At 42.9% G+C, this 16,427-nt stretch overlaps 1 protein-coding gene across 7 annotated transcripts; it reads left to right on the top strand.

Annotated features, from left to right (window-relative positions):
- Positions 1 to 797: 797 nt before the first annotated feature.
- On the top strand, positions 798 to 16,030 carry mbd6 (methyl-CpG binding domain protein 6). Of its 7 annotated transcripts, none has more exons than XM_086027381.1 (15): positions 798 to 1,340; positions 1,941 to 2,155; positions 4,534 to 4,673; positions 5,256 to 5,358; positions 5,798 to 5,969; positions 6,425 to 8,836; positions 9,418 to 9,828; positions 9,925 to 10,376; positions 10,978 to 11,086; positions 11,189 to 11,334; positions 11,842 to 12,546; positions 13,694 to 13,746; positions 13,847 to 13,919; positions 14,264 to 14,394; positions 14,816 to 16,030. In XM_086027381.1, the coding sequence occupies exons 3-15, from the start codon at positions 4,558 to 4,560 to the stop codon at positions 14,826 to 14,828; spliced, it is 4,896 nt and encodes a 1,631-aa protein (XP_085883507.1). In that variant the 5' UTR covers positions 798 to 1,340; positions 1,941 to 2,155; positions 4,534 to 4,557; the 3' UTR covers positions 14,829 to 16,030. The 7 variants fall into 7 exon arrangements, 6 of the variants coding, with proteins under 6 accessions (XP_085883507.1, XP_085883486.1, XP_085883473.1 ...); XM_086027360.1 differs by having other exon boundaries at positions 798 to 1,032; positions 1,244 to 1,340; positions 9,418 to 10,376; XR_015086392.1 differs by having other exon boundaries at positions 9,418 to 10,376; positions 14,190 to 14,394; positions 14,816 to 14,839.
- The last annotated feature ends 397 nt before the right edge of the window (positions 16,031 to 16,427 follow it).

Consider the following 16,427-nt stretch of genomic DNA (forward strand, 5'->3'; position numbering starts at 1 on the left):
TCAATCTCTATTTCATCACCAATAAATCAAGTTTTTTTTAAATCACTTGCAGAGTTACCATAATATTCATATACTGTTACCAAAATAAACAACATAATATTATATAAAATGTACAAGTTATTACAGGCAGTACAATTCCATATCCACCAATCCTATTTATAAATATGTTGCTAAGCATAGTACACTATTAGACTGTGCAGTATACTATTAGTCTTATGTATAATATATACTACACTCATGAACAATAAATAATTGGATCACAACATATAATTTAAGAAATTAGTGAAATTAGATTACATCGGACCAGTGCAGCACAAACATGGAAGAGGGAGTTGGATACGAAAAGAGAAATTGTGAACTTTATAACATTTTTTTTACTTAAAAAAAACAAACATACTTGATACAAAAATAAAATGCTGGAGGCCACAAATTTCTGACAGGGCTTGGGGCACCCCCTCGCTCTGGTGTAGCGCCTTCTCTCTTTGTTAAAAGACACAAATTGTAGAATTTCAACTGGTGAAAAATCATCATAAAAAATAAAAACATGACGACAAAATTACATAACTAAGGGTGTGTATAACACACTATTTTTTTAAAAAACAAACGTTTTGCATCTTAAAATTCAGAAGTATACTAACTCATTCCAACTATGATAATTTTTGCCTGTCAATTGTGTGATCACGATGACTTAGTCGTGAAGCGCTGTTATTATTTTTAACAGCATGGCCCATGTCCACTTGGAAGGTGACAAAGCTCCCGGTGCATGTTGGGTACAATACTACTCGCGAGCTCGGAGTGCGCATGCGCGATAGAAAACTCCATTATTTTTTTGCTGGGAATGTAAAATAAAAAAAACACACACACACAAAAAAACAAGGCGACTGTGAATTTTGGATTACATGGCTCGCGATGGTTATGGGAATATATCTTCATGCAAGACGGCCTACAAGTAGTGAGACGAAAACAACGTCTTGGATAAGTCTGAACCGGCAGCGGGGCAGCCTCCACTCTTGTCGGGACACTCCAAATCAAGTAAATTCAGTCAGCTAGCTCTGCTTCGCTAGTCTCCGTGCTAGCCTTAGCCCCCGCTATCCAAGGCGCAGTCAAATTGCGGCGTTATTGCCCTTTGTCTGTAAATTGAACTTGCACACGTTGTTCACACGTCGGCCGCTCGTCGCACGAATAAGCGAGCGACGCTGGAAGTGTTTCTTGATGTTTATGTCAACGTTCTGTCCGTCAAAAGGCATTCATTAGCTAGCCAGCTAACTTGATTCTCCCGCGAGCCAGCAAAGGGAAGACTTCAAAACTTCGCCAACACAGAAAGCCCGACGCCGAGAAAGGTGGATATATCACCGCGCCGATCCCCGCAACCTTTATGTCCTTTATTGAGCAATCTATTTGACGTATTTCTAAGTGTGTGTCTGTCGCTCATTTGTGCGTGAGGTTTGTTGCATATTGTCGTGGCTAATGTGCAAGAGTTTAGTGCGCCTGACAGCTGTCACGACAACACTACAAAGTGGACGCGGTTGCTAGCCTAGCTGTTAGCCTAGCACTTTAGCCTGCCGTGTCAACCGTGGTGTTTAGATTCTACTTTTGCCATGACTCCACACTTCAGACATGGATTAATGCACCATTACATCATATCATTTTTTAGGAACTTCTACCCGTGCTTGCTTTCTTAAAGCGTGTGCAGTAGTTGTTGTGTATTCGACTTATTTCTGCAGCTGGACACTCACTAAAACATAGGCCTATATTTTAACACACCCTCCCACCTAAAAGTAGCGGCAACATGAACTTCCCGTGTTGTTCTAATTGTGAGGACAGTGCATTTCATGTAAATATCTCTGATCTAAGTAATTGTATATCTAGAAATCTTCTAAGTGGTCTGCTACTGTGGGACTTCCCATATTACATAATCCACCTCCACATTTATGTTGCAGGCTCATCATCCCCATATCAGCCCCTCCTTGGATCTGAAGTGAATAAACATCTGCAGTGTTCATCTTTCTGAGCAGAGGAGCGGCCTAGTTGTTGGGGACATTCTGGATATTGGGTCAGGTTAACTGGCAGTCTGTGTGCTTCTAACCCACCAGCATGTTCATCCGACAGTCAATACCATAGCCAAACCCGAGCCTGGCTTCACAAAGATGACAAGGTATTCTTATTTATATCTTTATCTTCTAATTAAGATAATGTGTGATCACGATGGAACCTCCAAAGTTGACACAAGCCATTCTGTCAGAATTGTAATGTGAATTGAATTGTTCTGGGCTCATACTGCCACAATAATAATAATAATAATAATAATAATAATAATAATAATAATAATCTACTCTGCAGACAAGGATTTATGTCACATGTGCACCTGCCAGTTTTCTTCTCAGTACCATGCACATGTTAGTGAATGAGAATTTATTCTCAATGTGGCGAGCTGCAATCTATATGAACCGCGCCCCTATTTCCCTATAAAGGGCCATCTGTTTGATGCATCTAATCATACTGCATGTCAATTAGAATTTTTGTTTTGTTTTTGCCGATTTCAATTTTTTTTTAATGTCACTATGAATAGTAAAATTCAGATTTTTTTTCAAATCCAACCCAGGCCTTTTTCGCAGAGCTGGGCATTCCATCAATGTGACGGACCGGTCCGTTTAACCGTCAATGACGGACGCCCGCTTTGCTGACAGTTGACGAATGATGGGAAAAAATTTAAAATAGAGGTATTAAGCATAGATGGAAACCCATTTATTTAGTCCGCCATTCGTCTGCAGTCCGTCATTAATATATTTTTCTCATCCGACCTATAAATCATCAAAAAGCAACAAACATCATAAGTGATTGACGAAGCAGACTGGGCGAAGAGTAATGCAATGCATTTTACTTCACGGACGTGTTCTGTTGACATTAAAAGTTGCATTTGTTTTTGTGATGTGAACGATTCCATAAAAAGCTCGGATTGCATAACAAATCAGAATTAGACGTCAGTGGCCTGCAGTGTGAGCATAGCCTAAGCAGATGCAATGAGGTTAAAAGGTGCTAGAGAAGGCCTCAAAACTTTGATAACTTTCTTAATCATTCTCCTATATTCAAAATATTGGTATCATCGAAAACCTTGCTAATCACAAAAATTGTCAGCATATTAAAATGTTAATTATTTTTAATTATTTCAAAAGTTTGTTTGGCGAATGTGTCACTCAAAATATGCATGGAACAAACAAATTCAAATTAAGAGCCGAGAATGAACAAACATTGCGTAAACTGTTAATATACATAATAAGTAAGTAAATATAGCGCAGCAAAGAGGCATTTGTAAATGATAAAATTCATTAAATTAGTGTTGGAAGCAGCAGAAAATATGAGCCATGCTGGTCAAAGTTACTTCACAAGCAACAGTGGCAACGGCGGCTAAAAAAAAGGTGTGTGCAAAACAATCCATTTACATCACACAATGCAGAATCACAGCAAAATATATAATTCAGATTATCATAGTGATTTGAAAGAATAACTTACTCACTTTAAGGCTGTTTTGACGTCAGTTTGTCAGTTGTGAATTTCAGGAAATACTGTTTGAGATTTTTTTTTTGCTTTGAAGCCTTGGATAAACTAGGAAATGCGAGAGGGTCGATCACTGTTGTGTCGAGGTTGCGTGATCAAGCTTGTACTTGCGCACTCTGCTTTTTGAGTGACCGCTGCCAACAGCCAGCCAGCTGCATTTACACCGCAGGTCCAAGTACTAGATTCCAATTTAATGTCTATCAGAGATTTTTTTTCGATGTCTTGGTCCATGTATATTTTTGAGTGATGCATATCCGATATGTGTTTATATTCACGAAACCTGTGAATGAACCTGATGTGCAGAATACCCTAATTGCATTGAAATGACACCATTGCGTCGACACTGGGCAGTGACGACACTGACGTAAACAATAATAAATAATTCCAATGTGATTCGTTTTTTCCTCTATACACTTCCATGATTCATGTCTCAATCGCAATTTTGAGGACAAAAAAAATTGGAACTGTGTGTCACTTGAGTCACACAGTGTAAATTCAGCCTACCACTGTACTGCTAGATCACCAGTGACAAGTATGTGAAAGCTAGCGAGATGACTGCCCACGAGCTAGTGGTTAGCACAAGAAGCTAAAGCAAACATAGCAGTCAACATCTTCACACTCTGTTCCTTCTAAAACAGTACATAGAAATAGCATCAAATATACTTGGACATACTGTAGGTTATTTATGGTTTAAATTAGTCCACTTACTTCATGGTAACGTGGTGTATTTTCTTCTCATGTTTTAAAGAGATAATCATTTTATGCTTGCGAAAATAGTGTCCTGTGTGGTAGCTCACAATATATTTGCCTCATGATAACAGTTCATTGTTCAACATCTGTGCCACATTTAAGGCACATCCCCCCACAAACTTGGTTCAAACAAAAATACCGGCAAGTTAAAAGTTGTTGGCCTTTGCAGCTACAACTGTCAAAGATCGGGAATGATTTCAGTGAGGATTTCTTGTTTTGTGCACCAAGCCGCTGGCAGGCTGCAGCTACAGAATGATGGGAGGAAGTGACACTGGCAGTGGGGACAAGGATGGGTTGGTCACCGCTGCCATACACATCCCAATCGGCTGGCAGAGGAGAGTGCATGGCGGCCAAGTGGTGTATGTCAGGTATGTAGATTATGCTGATTAAAATATGAAGCTAGATATGTGTTCAGCATTCAGGCAATATCAAAACTATGTAATTGTCTAAGTGCTTCTGAACCTGATTGTAAATTAATACAATCCTTCTCCCCGCCAGTTATTACACTGTCACCTTGCACGGTAGTTCTATTTCATCCCTACTGACCGCCAGGGGCGGTGCTTAAAGCACTGAATGTTCCCTGCGCATGCGCCCCTGGCGGTCAGTAGGGATTCATAGAATCGTAGTTACAGACGTAACTACTTTTGAAATACTGTAAGCTGAATAAATGGAATTCAGGAAAGTTTTTAATGCAATTATTAGAGTATTCCGACACATGTAAACCTGCTGAAGAGCAGATGAGTGGTGCGCAGTGTGCATGCACCACATTTTATTTAATGGATATTTTTCTGAAATATCAGAATGTCAAAATGTGAATCAAATTTGTTATAAACCTTTTCTTTTTTAAAACGCATCTTGACACTTCATCTTTGCACCTTGGTGGACATCTGCACTGACTTGTTTACATTTTACATGGCTGTATAATTCATCAGATGCTTATCTTTTTGTAGTCCCAGTGGTACTTCTCTGTCCTCCCTGGATGAGGTGAAGACCTATCTGTTGACTGATGGCACCTGTAAATGTGGTCTGGAGTGTCCGCTTGTCATCAACAAGGTAAAACTGTTTGCTTGTGCTGTCGTGTATTTGGCGAGAATGAGAAAAATGAAGGAAAAGTTGACTGTACAAAGCTGAATCTGTCAAAATCGGATATAAGAGACACTGGTCTTAACATCTGGAATTTGATTTAGGTTGTTGTTGCAACTTTCAGCTTGCCCCACCAGGTGTCAGACTCAACACAAGAAGTCACTCGTGTGATGTTTGGCTTTTATTTATTTATTTTTTTTAAATCTGTGCTTGGGACCGGCCGTTGCTGGCTATTGGGGTACTACTGACTGGAAATCAAACCTATGCCGTCTACATGAAGTCAACCCCCAAGTTTTCCCTCCAATAATATGTTCTGTGCGCCTCCCACTAGTCTAAACACGGCATTCTGATTAATATTGTATTGTGTCTCTTATTTTTTAAATTGTATTTCTTTTTTTACATTCAACAGGTTTTTAACTTCACGTTGGGGGTAAAAGTAGAGCAGCACAAGCAGCCTTTAGGCAAAGCAGAGCAGGACATGACCAAACTGTGCAACCATCGACGGAAAGTGGTGGCGATGGCCGCTCTGTGTCGCAGTATGCAAGCATCACAGCTGCCCTTTGCTCACCTTCATCACACAGGTAAGACCTGCCAAGCATCAGATTAATGTTCTATCAGCCATGCAGACAGTCATCGCAATGGCCAAATCGAGTTAGCAAATGTATCAGTATTGGTAGCAACGCAATAATGACCTCTAAGCAAGAATCTAAATCTTATCAGCATGTTTATGTTTATGTTTATAGACGTTGTGTCTTAATGGGCATATGAGAGGATGGAGAAGGATGGTATTCACAGAGAATACTGTTATGTCAGCCATGCATGACCTTTACTATGCCCAATGAATAACGTTTACTGTTACATGAGAAAGTAAGATTACATCGGCGTTTAATCAGAAAAATTCCGGCCGATTGTTATTTTGAAAAGGCTTAACGGCCAATGTAACTGGCCACTAAATACCCCTACTTAGAAGGTTGTCATTGGAAAGCAATGTTTCATCATGTTCAAACATCAAATATATATATTTTTGTTTTTCCAGAGGTGAGCAAGGGAGTGGGCAGTTGCAACCCAAAGAGGGCTCTTGTTGAGCGAGAAGAGGACCCAGGACCCATTTACCATCCCAAATTTCATCCAACTCCTGCACAACCACAAAATAATACCCACCCTAACCCCTGTGCCAGCCCCAATTCCTCTCACAAGTTTATTTATCCTTACAATGGTTCCTCCCCAGGCCCTCACACAGGCGCAAACTCTCACAACCCTCTTGATGCTTTACGAAGGCTTCATCATCCTTCTCTTCCTCAAACGGTGCCCTTTCCCACTTCCAGCAGCCCTCCGTTCCCTGCTTACCATGTTACCCAAAGGTCACCCCGCACTCCCACCCCTCAAAATGTCAGTCAAGGTCAAAAAATACCCCAAACTCCTGAAACTCCTGCCTCCCCTCTCCTAAGGCCCCTATCTTCCCCTCCTTGCTCCTCTCCTAAAAGCTTCATCATGGGAGGAAGAGTTTCACAGGCCCAAGCGCAGCATCCACATGGCGTCATAGGTGGAGGCTCTCCCCTCTCGCCCTCTCCCATCCTCTCTCCCTCTGTCCATACCATGAATTGCGTGTCTCCTCAGCAGCGGTCCCACTACCCTTCGGCCTCCCCCTCTCATGTCTCTGATCTGGGCGGAGGCTCGACCGCAGCGGCCGAAGGGCTGACGGCGAGTAATTTGTCACGGAGGAGGAATTCCTGCTCTTCCTCTCCGCGCTCCCCTCTGCCTTGTGGTTCGCCAAACCCCAGCCCCCACATCTTCAAGTTTAAGCTGGAAGACATCTTGGAGCAGTTTAAGAACTCTGGCAACAGTAGCACTAATAACCACCACCTCCCAAACCCTACAAACCCCAACACATTGACTAACCAAAGCAGTCACAGTCCTCATGCTCCTCCACTGAAACCCTCAAAGTGTACAGTGAGTGCCAGCGCAGTACCAGCAGGTTTTGGCTTGAACCCTGCAGGAATGTCCAGTGCTACCGCGGGACCGTTTTTGAACCACCACAGTCACCAGGGCCAGCCGCCGCCCTCAACTTCTTTTCCTGCAAGTAGTCTGCTCTCCGCAGCTGCTAAAGCTCAGCTGGCTAGCCAGGTAACCCAAGGCCAGGGCTCGAATGTGGCCTGCAGCCAAACGAGTGTGTCCTCCTCCTTGGAAATCTTGACAGAGGCACAGCAAAAACAGTCGACAAAGGTAACAAACAGCACTTTAAAAAACAGCCACCTTTCCTCCCCTATTGCTGCCTCTCGGCCTCACTATCCCTCTCTAGCAGCAGCCTCTTCTGTCCTCTTTCCTTCACCCCACTCCCTGGCCCAGTCCCTGGCTTCTTCCTTGCCCCAATTGCCTCCCAAAACAGAGCAAAACGCCTCGCACAGGAAGAGGCGACGGCGATCTCCCACTGTTCTCAGCATGATCAAAGACACCCAGCAGCTGGCCAATGGGCAGCAGAAGAGCCAGCCGGGAGACTCTGTCGCTGCTATTGCTATGAACCTATCATCTTCGGCTTTCCCTCGCTCTGCCTCTACCTCAGATGTGCAGAACCTGAATAGTGTCACGCCCGAGCACCACCACCATCTGCCACCAGGGGAGACATCCAAGTTCTTCACTTCCAAACAGACAGCACATCTGTCTGGAACTTCTCGACAGGCAGAAGCCATGGATATCACTACAGGCTTGGCACCAACCCCCCTTAGCTTGGATCCTCCAACCCAGCCCCTGTCTGCTCTTTTGCACTTACTCAGTGTACAGAATGCTCAGGCCGCAGCCTCGGCTTCTAACCCTGATCCAGCTCATTCGGGATCTTTGTCTGTTGAAGGCGGCGGACACACTAAGACGCAGAGCGCCACACTTTCGCCCTCTCCTTCAACCCCTCATTCCGGTGGCAACCACCCGCAGCCTCCGTCACCGTGCCGAACCAGTAACACTAATACGATACCTTTGGTTCCAGAGATGCTTACTCCGCCTCGCGCCTCCACTCATTTCAGATCAGTGCAGTCACAATCTCAGTCTGTGAGAGTAAGTCCTCTACAGAGACATTCTTCTACATCCTCAATGCTGTCTCGCTCAAATTTAGCTTTACACAACATCATCAGCCCATCTGTGTCACCTGTGGCGCCAACTCCACTTGACAGGCATCACCCAACTGAGAATCACATTCCCGCAACTGACACTGTTTCCCGGGTATGTTCACCAGAAGCATCGCCACAGAGCATGATCAGTAATGACATGTCAACAGGAGACCCGAGTCACCCACAAGGCAATGTTTCTGTGGCGTTATCCACCTCGCCAAAGCCTCTTGACCTTAGCAATCATGTTCTAGCCCTTCTTGCAGCATCCTCCACTGTACGACATGAGGAACGCAGCTCAGCTGACCATACAACAGATGTAGTGATGTCTTCCCAAGAAAATCACCCTGCGGGTGAGTAATACTCATAGGATTTATGTATATACCAAGAGCGTCCATCCATCCATTTTTCTGAAGCGCTTATCCTCACGAGGCTCGCAGGTGTGCTGGAATCCATCCCAGCTGCCTTCGGGCAGTAGGTGGAGTACACCCTGAACTGGTTGCCAGCCAATCTCAAGGCACACATAGATGAACAACCGTTCACATGATGGGGGAAATGTGCATCGTGGGGGAAAAATAGCGAAAGAATCAAGTTGTAGTCTTGTAAATAGTGACCTTGCAAAATTCACAGTCTTTGTAAAATCTCCATCTGACTAGTCTGACTAAACATTCTATAACTTGTCTTCAAATGTGAGCAAGTGTGAGGTGATCGTTTTCCAAGGGTGTTTTCCAAACCTTATCAGTCTTCTGATGTACAAAGACACCAAATATAGTATGAATGATATTTGCATTACTAACTGAAATGTTATCACGGTTTATTGGTTTTGTCCCCAGCTACATAGTTTTCATTATTATTCTGTTTTTCGACAAACATCATAGAATTGAGTCATGTCATTAACACAGTGGTGAATATGTTTTTGCCCGTTCTTCTCCAGGTTCCGGTGACTCTGGACGTGGGGACTTGAAGAACTCCACATGGACAAAACCTCTGACACCCACCGGTTCGGAGGTCGTCGGCTCCTCTCAGCTTGGGGAGGACAATCCTCAGCCACCTTCAGCTATGAGTGACTCAACCGCTCCTTTACCTCTGGCAGAGGCCTTCCCTTTCATGAACCAAGATCAGCTCCTTCAGCTGCTGTCTTCCACAGGAGGCTTGCCATCCATCCTGGACCCTACGGTCCTGTCCTCATTACACCTCGGAGGGCTGTGGTTGGGTGGGCAAAATGCACAGGTACCTCCTTCCACTGCTGCAACACAACATCTTGCAGAGCAGCAGCCACTAATGATACAACCAGAGACACAGCAGCAAAGCCAGGATCAGCAACAGAAGCAGCAACACATAAACAGTAATCCTCTCTTTCCGTTGTTGCCCCTGTTGAGCGGTGTGCAAGGAGACTTACCTCTTAATCTATTGGGCCTTCTAAACCCAATCCCACCTCCAGCCTCAGCTTCTGCCACAGGACAGGAGTCTGATTTGGGGCTAACAGAGAAACCAAGTCTTCAAGCTCTGCTTATGGCATCCTTTCTGCTTGGGCAACACCAGGCACCTTTGTTACCCCTGAATCAGTTGGGTCAGGTCAGCTTGGAGGTTCCTCTTCAGCAGCCGCCACAGATCCCTGCCACTTTGGAGGGACTCACGTTGGACAAGGCTGCGGCTCTTCTGGATCCATCAACTCTTCAGGGGCCGGGGCTTCTGGAAGTCACCCAGGGCCTTCCCCTCCCGCCTGGAGCGGAGGGATCTGTTCAAGCTCTGCAGTCTCTTCTCCTTCCTGCTGCCCTTCCTCCTCACCCAGCTACATTCCTGCCTTTTAGCCCCGCCCTCCTTACAGCTGCTCTAAACGCAGCTGACCTACCCCATACCCAGTTAACTCCTGTTCAGCATACCCAACCTCAGGTAGGCTCCCCGTCTCCTTAGGTTGTTTCTTTGTACCTTGTCGTAATTTCCTTTGATACACCCCGAGTTTCTGTCCTTATTAGTTTCAACATCTCTATTAGACGTGTATTTTCCATAATTACCTTTTTGTTGGCGATGGTTACGTGTGAATACAGAAAAATATATTTTTCTCTCTATCTTAATGTACTCTAATGCAGACCACCACCAACTGCCATCTCTAACGGAAGATCCGTTTTTTTTTCTTTTGTTTTAAAATGCAACTTTTAGACATATACTGTTGTAGTTGTTGTAGTGTTATGTAAGTAAGATTTGCATGGTCAGGATTTTTGGAGGCGATCTGCCAGTTTAAAAAAAAAAAAGATCACGATCACAAAATAGCGCAATATGTCTCTGTAAAAACACATATACACAGAGAATTAAAACGAAGCATTTTCCGAAAATAAATCCCCTGCTAAACTAGCTGAATTTAAAAACAAAGTCCAATGAAATAAACACTATAAAGAAAAATCCAAAACTCTTACTGATACATACATATAAATGTGATGGTGGCCTAAAACTTATTTCAGAATTTAATTTGGATCAATGCGTTGCGATCCAACAGGAACTGTCTGATGCTGGTGTGGACACCCTCATCCCCCTTTCTCTCCAAGGCAAGGAAAACCCCATTCTCCAGCAATTGCTTCCCACTTTGCTTAACCCTGCTGTTTTAGGTGAGTGTGATAAGTAACATACATCTGAGGACACATGGCACTTAGAAACTAATGGCTACTAATATTATCCCATTAAATTATTCATGGAACACTGCTTTGTAGGCGACATTTCTGGAATTGCTGGCCTCCATAACATGGTGGGTATTGGAGCCGGTTCCATCCTCCTACCCTCAGTCCAGACCTCATCTTTGGGCATGCCTCTTCTGCAAGGTCCTGATGGGACCATCAACTTGCTCAACAACATCCAGGTAAGTAACTGACATGTTATTAAAAACGTCAGTCTAATCTGTTGTCAAAATATGCTCACGGATCACAACATTAGGCATACCAGCGCAGTATTATGGGTCTCTTTCTCTGAGTTTTCAGTGCCGATGACATTGTCTTAAAAGAGGCACATTGCCTCGTTTTTAACCTTAGCTTTGCTACGCACCAGGCAATGGAAATGCCCTCTTGCTTGATCTGTTTTGACGGCGGATGACAGTTTGAAAAGTGGGCTACCAACATTGACAAGAGTGCACATTCAGTAAATGTCGTTAAGCAGTGACTAAACTACAGTGGAGGAAGTGATCACACGTCTCTGAGTACATATGGTTGTGACCGCTTAACACATAGAATTTAACTTTGTCACTGACACTCTACACAATGTGAGTTGGAATTCAAGACGATCACTGGTAAAACCTGATTACTTTGGCCAGCCTTACCCTCTGTGTTCACGCAGAAATCTTAATCTACTCTTTTTGCTTTTCTCCCATAAGCTGAATCTCGCACCATCCTCTGAGGGCGAAAAGTCTGACTCCTTGCAGGAAACACAGAGCCCTGCCCCTCAAGGTGACATTGCGACATCTCAGATCTCTCCTGAAGAGGTTGCCAGTCCGGCTCCAACGCCTGCCCAAGAACCTAGCCGACCGCCTCAGCGAGGGTCTGATGGCAGGCCAGTTATCGACCCCTACACCTCTTTCATGGATACAATTTACACCTCCTTCCTTCAAATTAACGCTAAAGAGCAGGAAGACGGGGTCCACTCCGGGCCGTCTGACCCTACATCACCTTTCTGTGCCTTACCGCCCGTCACTTTCCCAATGGAGCACCACACTCTCTCTACACCTGCCCCAACTCAGCACCAGGCTATTGCCCCGGTCTCCCTCAGCCCACGGCGGGCTTGCTCCCTGCGAAACCCAGACTTGTCACGCCTCAGCTTGGAAGCGGCAGCCCATTCTCCAGCCCAGGGTACGCCCAAACCCACCGAGGATGTGGCCACATCGCCTTTACAAAGAAAAACAGTCATGGTGGAGGGGCACACGCATCCAGAGCCCCCTTTGCCTTCCATATACTTGGAGGAGGCGAAGACAGACTGTACTGGTGTAGAGAGACAGGCAGGTTATCTGAGTCCCAGGGATGGTTGCAGTGGGAGGCCTCGTGAGGATGCACCAGCGGCATTGTTGCACAGTGAGCAGGGAAGGGTGAGTGTCTGCTGTTTCTCATTTAAGTCAGACAGGTCATGTAAATGAGGGGTTGCATCCGCAACTTCCAAAGCCACACTGTATATTACAAAGCATTTTTACTGCTTTTTACAATGCAACCCTAACTACCGAGACACCATTGAACAATACAGTGAACCCCTTTTCACGGTTCACTATTCACAAATTCACCTCTTTGCATTTTTTTTTTTTCCTGTGGAACTTATTCTCAGCTATTTGCTGAAAAAGTCACCCAGTTGCATTTGTGGTTTTTTTCTTTAACAGAGTCAAGTCAAACATTTTCTTTACAGTAATATGTTCGATGCAGTCCCACTAGTCTAAAAATGACATTCTGATTAATACTGCATTTGTGAAATATGAGTTAAGCAGCAAAATCCACCCTTTTTTATCCATCTCAAGGGGGCTGGCATTTTGTCACTTGCTGTTAACTGAAAATGATATCAGTTGCTCAGGTGATCACCAGTCAAGGTTCAGCTTGCAAATATTACATGACCAAAATCAGAAAACATGTGAGCTGTTTATCATGGATTGTTACCATAACACTAAATGATATTGCGTTGCACTTTTATTTTTTTAAATGTACAATGTGCAAAGTCAGAACACAGGTGAGTTTTTTTCATGTAACATTCACAAGCTGAGCTGTGATTGGTTGTTAACCTGAGCCTTGAGCAACTGCGATGTCATTTTCAGTCAACATCAAGTGGCAAAATGGCCGCCCCAAGATGGATAAAAACGGGTGGATTTTACATTTTAGTTTATATTCCACTAATACAATTTTAATCAAACTACTGTTTTTAAACCAGTGGGGAAGCATTGAACATACTGTACTATTGTAAAGGAAAATGTTGACTTGCCTTCCCCTTTCATATGCCACGAGATGAAATCAAAGCACTAGCTAATAGAAATGTACCAATGAGTGTCAAGTAAAGTAAGTACAATAGTTTTCATAAAATTGCATCCTCTGGCTGTTAGGTTTGTAGCATGACTTATAAGGGATTGTTGCTATAACACTAAATGTTTTTGAATGATTTGAACTTAGATTTTTTGCAATGTACAATCAACTGTTTGATTGTAATGGTGCATTTTTAAGCGTATGACCAAATGTGTCATTGATGCATTTTTCACCAAGGAACAATCAGGAACTGTGGCTGTAGCCCGTCGCGGGAGAAAAAGAAAACAAACGTAAGTTGCGTTGTCAGTGATTCTTAAGATGAACTTTTATTTGTTTTCAGGTTTTTTTTCAACATGTCAATGTCTCACCGATTAATATTTTGTGCGTCAGGCTGCAGAATGTGTTGGAGGACTTCAGAGACGTGGATGCTACAACAGCACTCGAAGAAACTAAGGCTACTACGGTATGACTCATATTTATTGCTGGAACTGGATACAGGATTCATTAAAGCGGCACATGATTAAAAGATCATATATTTGGCCTTACAGAAGGGTTACTGTTCGGCTAACCTTAAGCTTTTAGAAACATAAATGATTTTGTTAATTACTATTAATTTAGGACACTTGTGACTTAAAAAATGCCTTGAGTGTGGTTGAATTAAATACTATGAGGTGTGTCGGAAAAATTCCGAGACTCGTGTCACAAAAGATGTATTTCAAATTCAAACTACAAGTTTTCCAGTAATCACCCTGGAGTCTAAGGCACTTTCCCAGCATTCTCTGCCTCATCTTCCTGCACTTCTGGAAGGATTCTTCAGGGATCCTCCACAGCTCCGCTGTCACAGCCATCTTGTTGTCGTCCGCTTCTTCAAAACGGGTCCCCTTGATGACCAACTTGAGCTTTGGAAAGAGGAAAAAAATCCCACGGAGCCAGGACAGGTGAGTAGAGAGCTGGCATTATGAGAAGGCGCATTGTCATAGTGACGCAGCCACACGTCCTGCCACAACTCTCGGCTCTTCTTGCGCACTGAATGAAGAAAACGCCTCGGGATCTAATTGTAGACGAGCTGGGTGGTGATCTCGCTCGATTTGAAAGGGAAACCTTTTAATATTTTTTGAAATATATCTTTTGTGACACCAGACATGGAACTTTTTTTTTTTTAAACACCTCGTATGTATTTTATACAGAACCTTTCAAGGGACAAAGGGGATGGTATTATTTTGTTATGAGAGTAGACTACTCCGCAAGTGTCTGTGGAGATAAAAAAAATGGTTAATTGTTTAAAAAATGTACATGTAATGTGCTGTTGAATTGTGAATAACCCTTTTTTTTTTTTTTTCCCCCTCCATCCTGTTGCAGACGGCCCCGTTGAAGCCCGACACATCAGTCCGAGGCAGGAGGAGACGAGGGGCGAGGTCTCAAAGGCAGTGATTGGTAGAGGGAGCTGTCAGTCACAGCTGTTCACCAATCAGACTTCGCTTCCCGTTTCCATTGATGCAACTTCATCTGTTTTTTTGTTTTTTTTATCTTCATTCTCAGTCAACTGCACTAATTATGCTGTTCATGTTAACCAACGCCATGGAAACCAGTGGAAAATAAAGCATAGGACGAGCTCCAGTCCGGGGGAAAATAATTTAAACAGTTAAAAAAAAATAAAATAAAAAAAAAAGTGGATATTTTCTCACACTTAGGTCTAGTTCACACAATAATGGTTGTGTTGGTGTGATTACAGCTCTCTTCATGATGTTGCGTCATATCATTTTTTTACACAGAAGTACTGCTCTCATCTATGTGTTATGTTACTGTGAGTCACAATGAAGCCCGTCTACTTGAACCATGTTCTCTGTGGAAAGTGTGTATGTAATTGTATGTATGTGCGTGTGCGTGTGTCTTTTCTAATATGTTGATTGTTTAGGACAAACAGTGCTATTGCTGAGCCCCTCACTCGCCGGCCGTGGTTTAGTTGGTTTTCTGGTCATGTCATGAATGAAACCCTCTGTTTAAATACAGAGAGGACTTTTTAAGGCACACTCCTAATGTTTTCTGATGGTGGTGGAAACTTAGATGTATGATTTTAGTTTTCTTTCCCGTTATAAAGCCACCGTAATCAGATTTTACTTCCTCCCTTCAGTATACAGCCATCCATCATGTAGCTTCTCCATCATGAACAAAATGGGGATTCTTAAAAAGCCAGAGCTGTGATATCTTCTGTGGATTTGATGATTCTTTATCTAACTGTAGATTATGGAATGATATCCTCACACTGCCCTCCCCTCAAAATACTGGCATCTCTAGCTGTATTTAACGACAACAAAAAAAGCAAATTATGCAATTTCTATACACTTGGAGATCTGTATATATGTACAGTTAATGTGTTTTATTATGATTTTATATGGTTTAGAGAAAAGAGATGAGTGCAAACAATTGTGAATTTTTCTGGGAGTATTTTTCTCATTCTACACCCTGGCTTTCAATACTTATGTTTAAAAAAAGGAGATTAAATTGTGGACTGTAGCTTTCTTTTTTATATGGGAGTCTTTTTTTATTTAATATTAAAACTATTTACAGAAACTCTATTCTGTGTGTATTTCATTTTTACACGTATGTAAAGCGGGTTACTCACACTAGTAATGTCTAAACCTTGATCTGAATCACTTCATGTAAAGGTGTTTCCAAAGTTTTGATTGGTACTATATACAAACAGAACAGGTATAACATTTAAATTTTTTGGAAACAACAATCTTACAAGAAAATCAGGAAGGAAAAATACCTTCTGATACACCATAGGCATAGGATAAAATGAGGTATCTGGCCTTTGTGGACTTCGATCACAATTGGGTTTGACTCAATAACAATTCGATTCGATATGGTATGGATCAGTTCGAGAGGGTATGAAAAATGAGTTTCTGTTGTTTTACATTTGAATTAACTTGTCAGCTCTGTAAATGTACTATTTCCTTCTAAGAGCTCC

Source organism: Filicampus tigris, chromosome 1 (assembly GCF_054856515.1).
Source record: "Filicampus tigris isolate MCC_2025a chromosome 1, RoL_Ftig_1.0, whole genome shotgun sequence".
Classification (NCBI taxonomy): Eukaryota; Metazoa; Chordata; class Actinopteri; order Syngnathiformes; family Syngnathidae; genus Filicampus; species Filicampus tigris.

Excerpts from the sequence above, each read along its gene's own strand:
- mbd6 (XM_086027347.1), top strand. The coding sequence starts at position 4,558 with ATGATGGGAGGAAGTGACACTGGCAGTGGGGACAAGGATGGGTTGGTC. Across the intron at positions 5,970-6,424 it reads TGCTCACCTTCATCACACAG|AGGTGAGCAAGGGAGTGGGC; the intron begins GTAAGACCTGCC and ends TTGTTTTTCCAG. Across the intron at positions 13,747-13,846 it reads GGGAGAAAAAGAAAACAAAC|GCTGCAGAATGTGTTGGAGG; the intron begins GTAAGTTGCGTT and ends TTTGTGCGTCAG.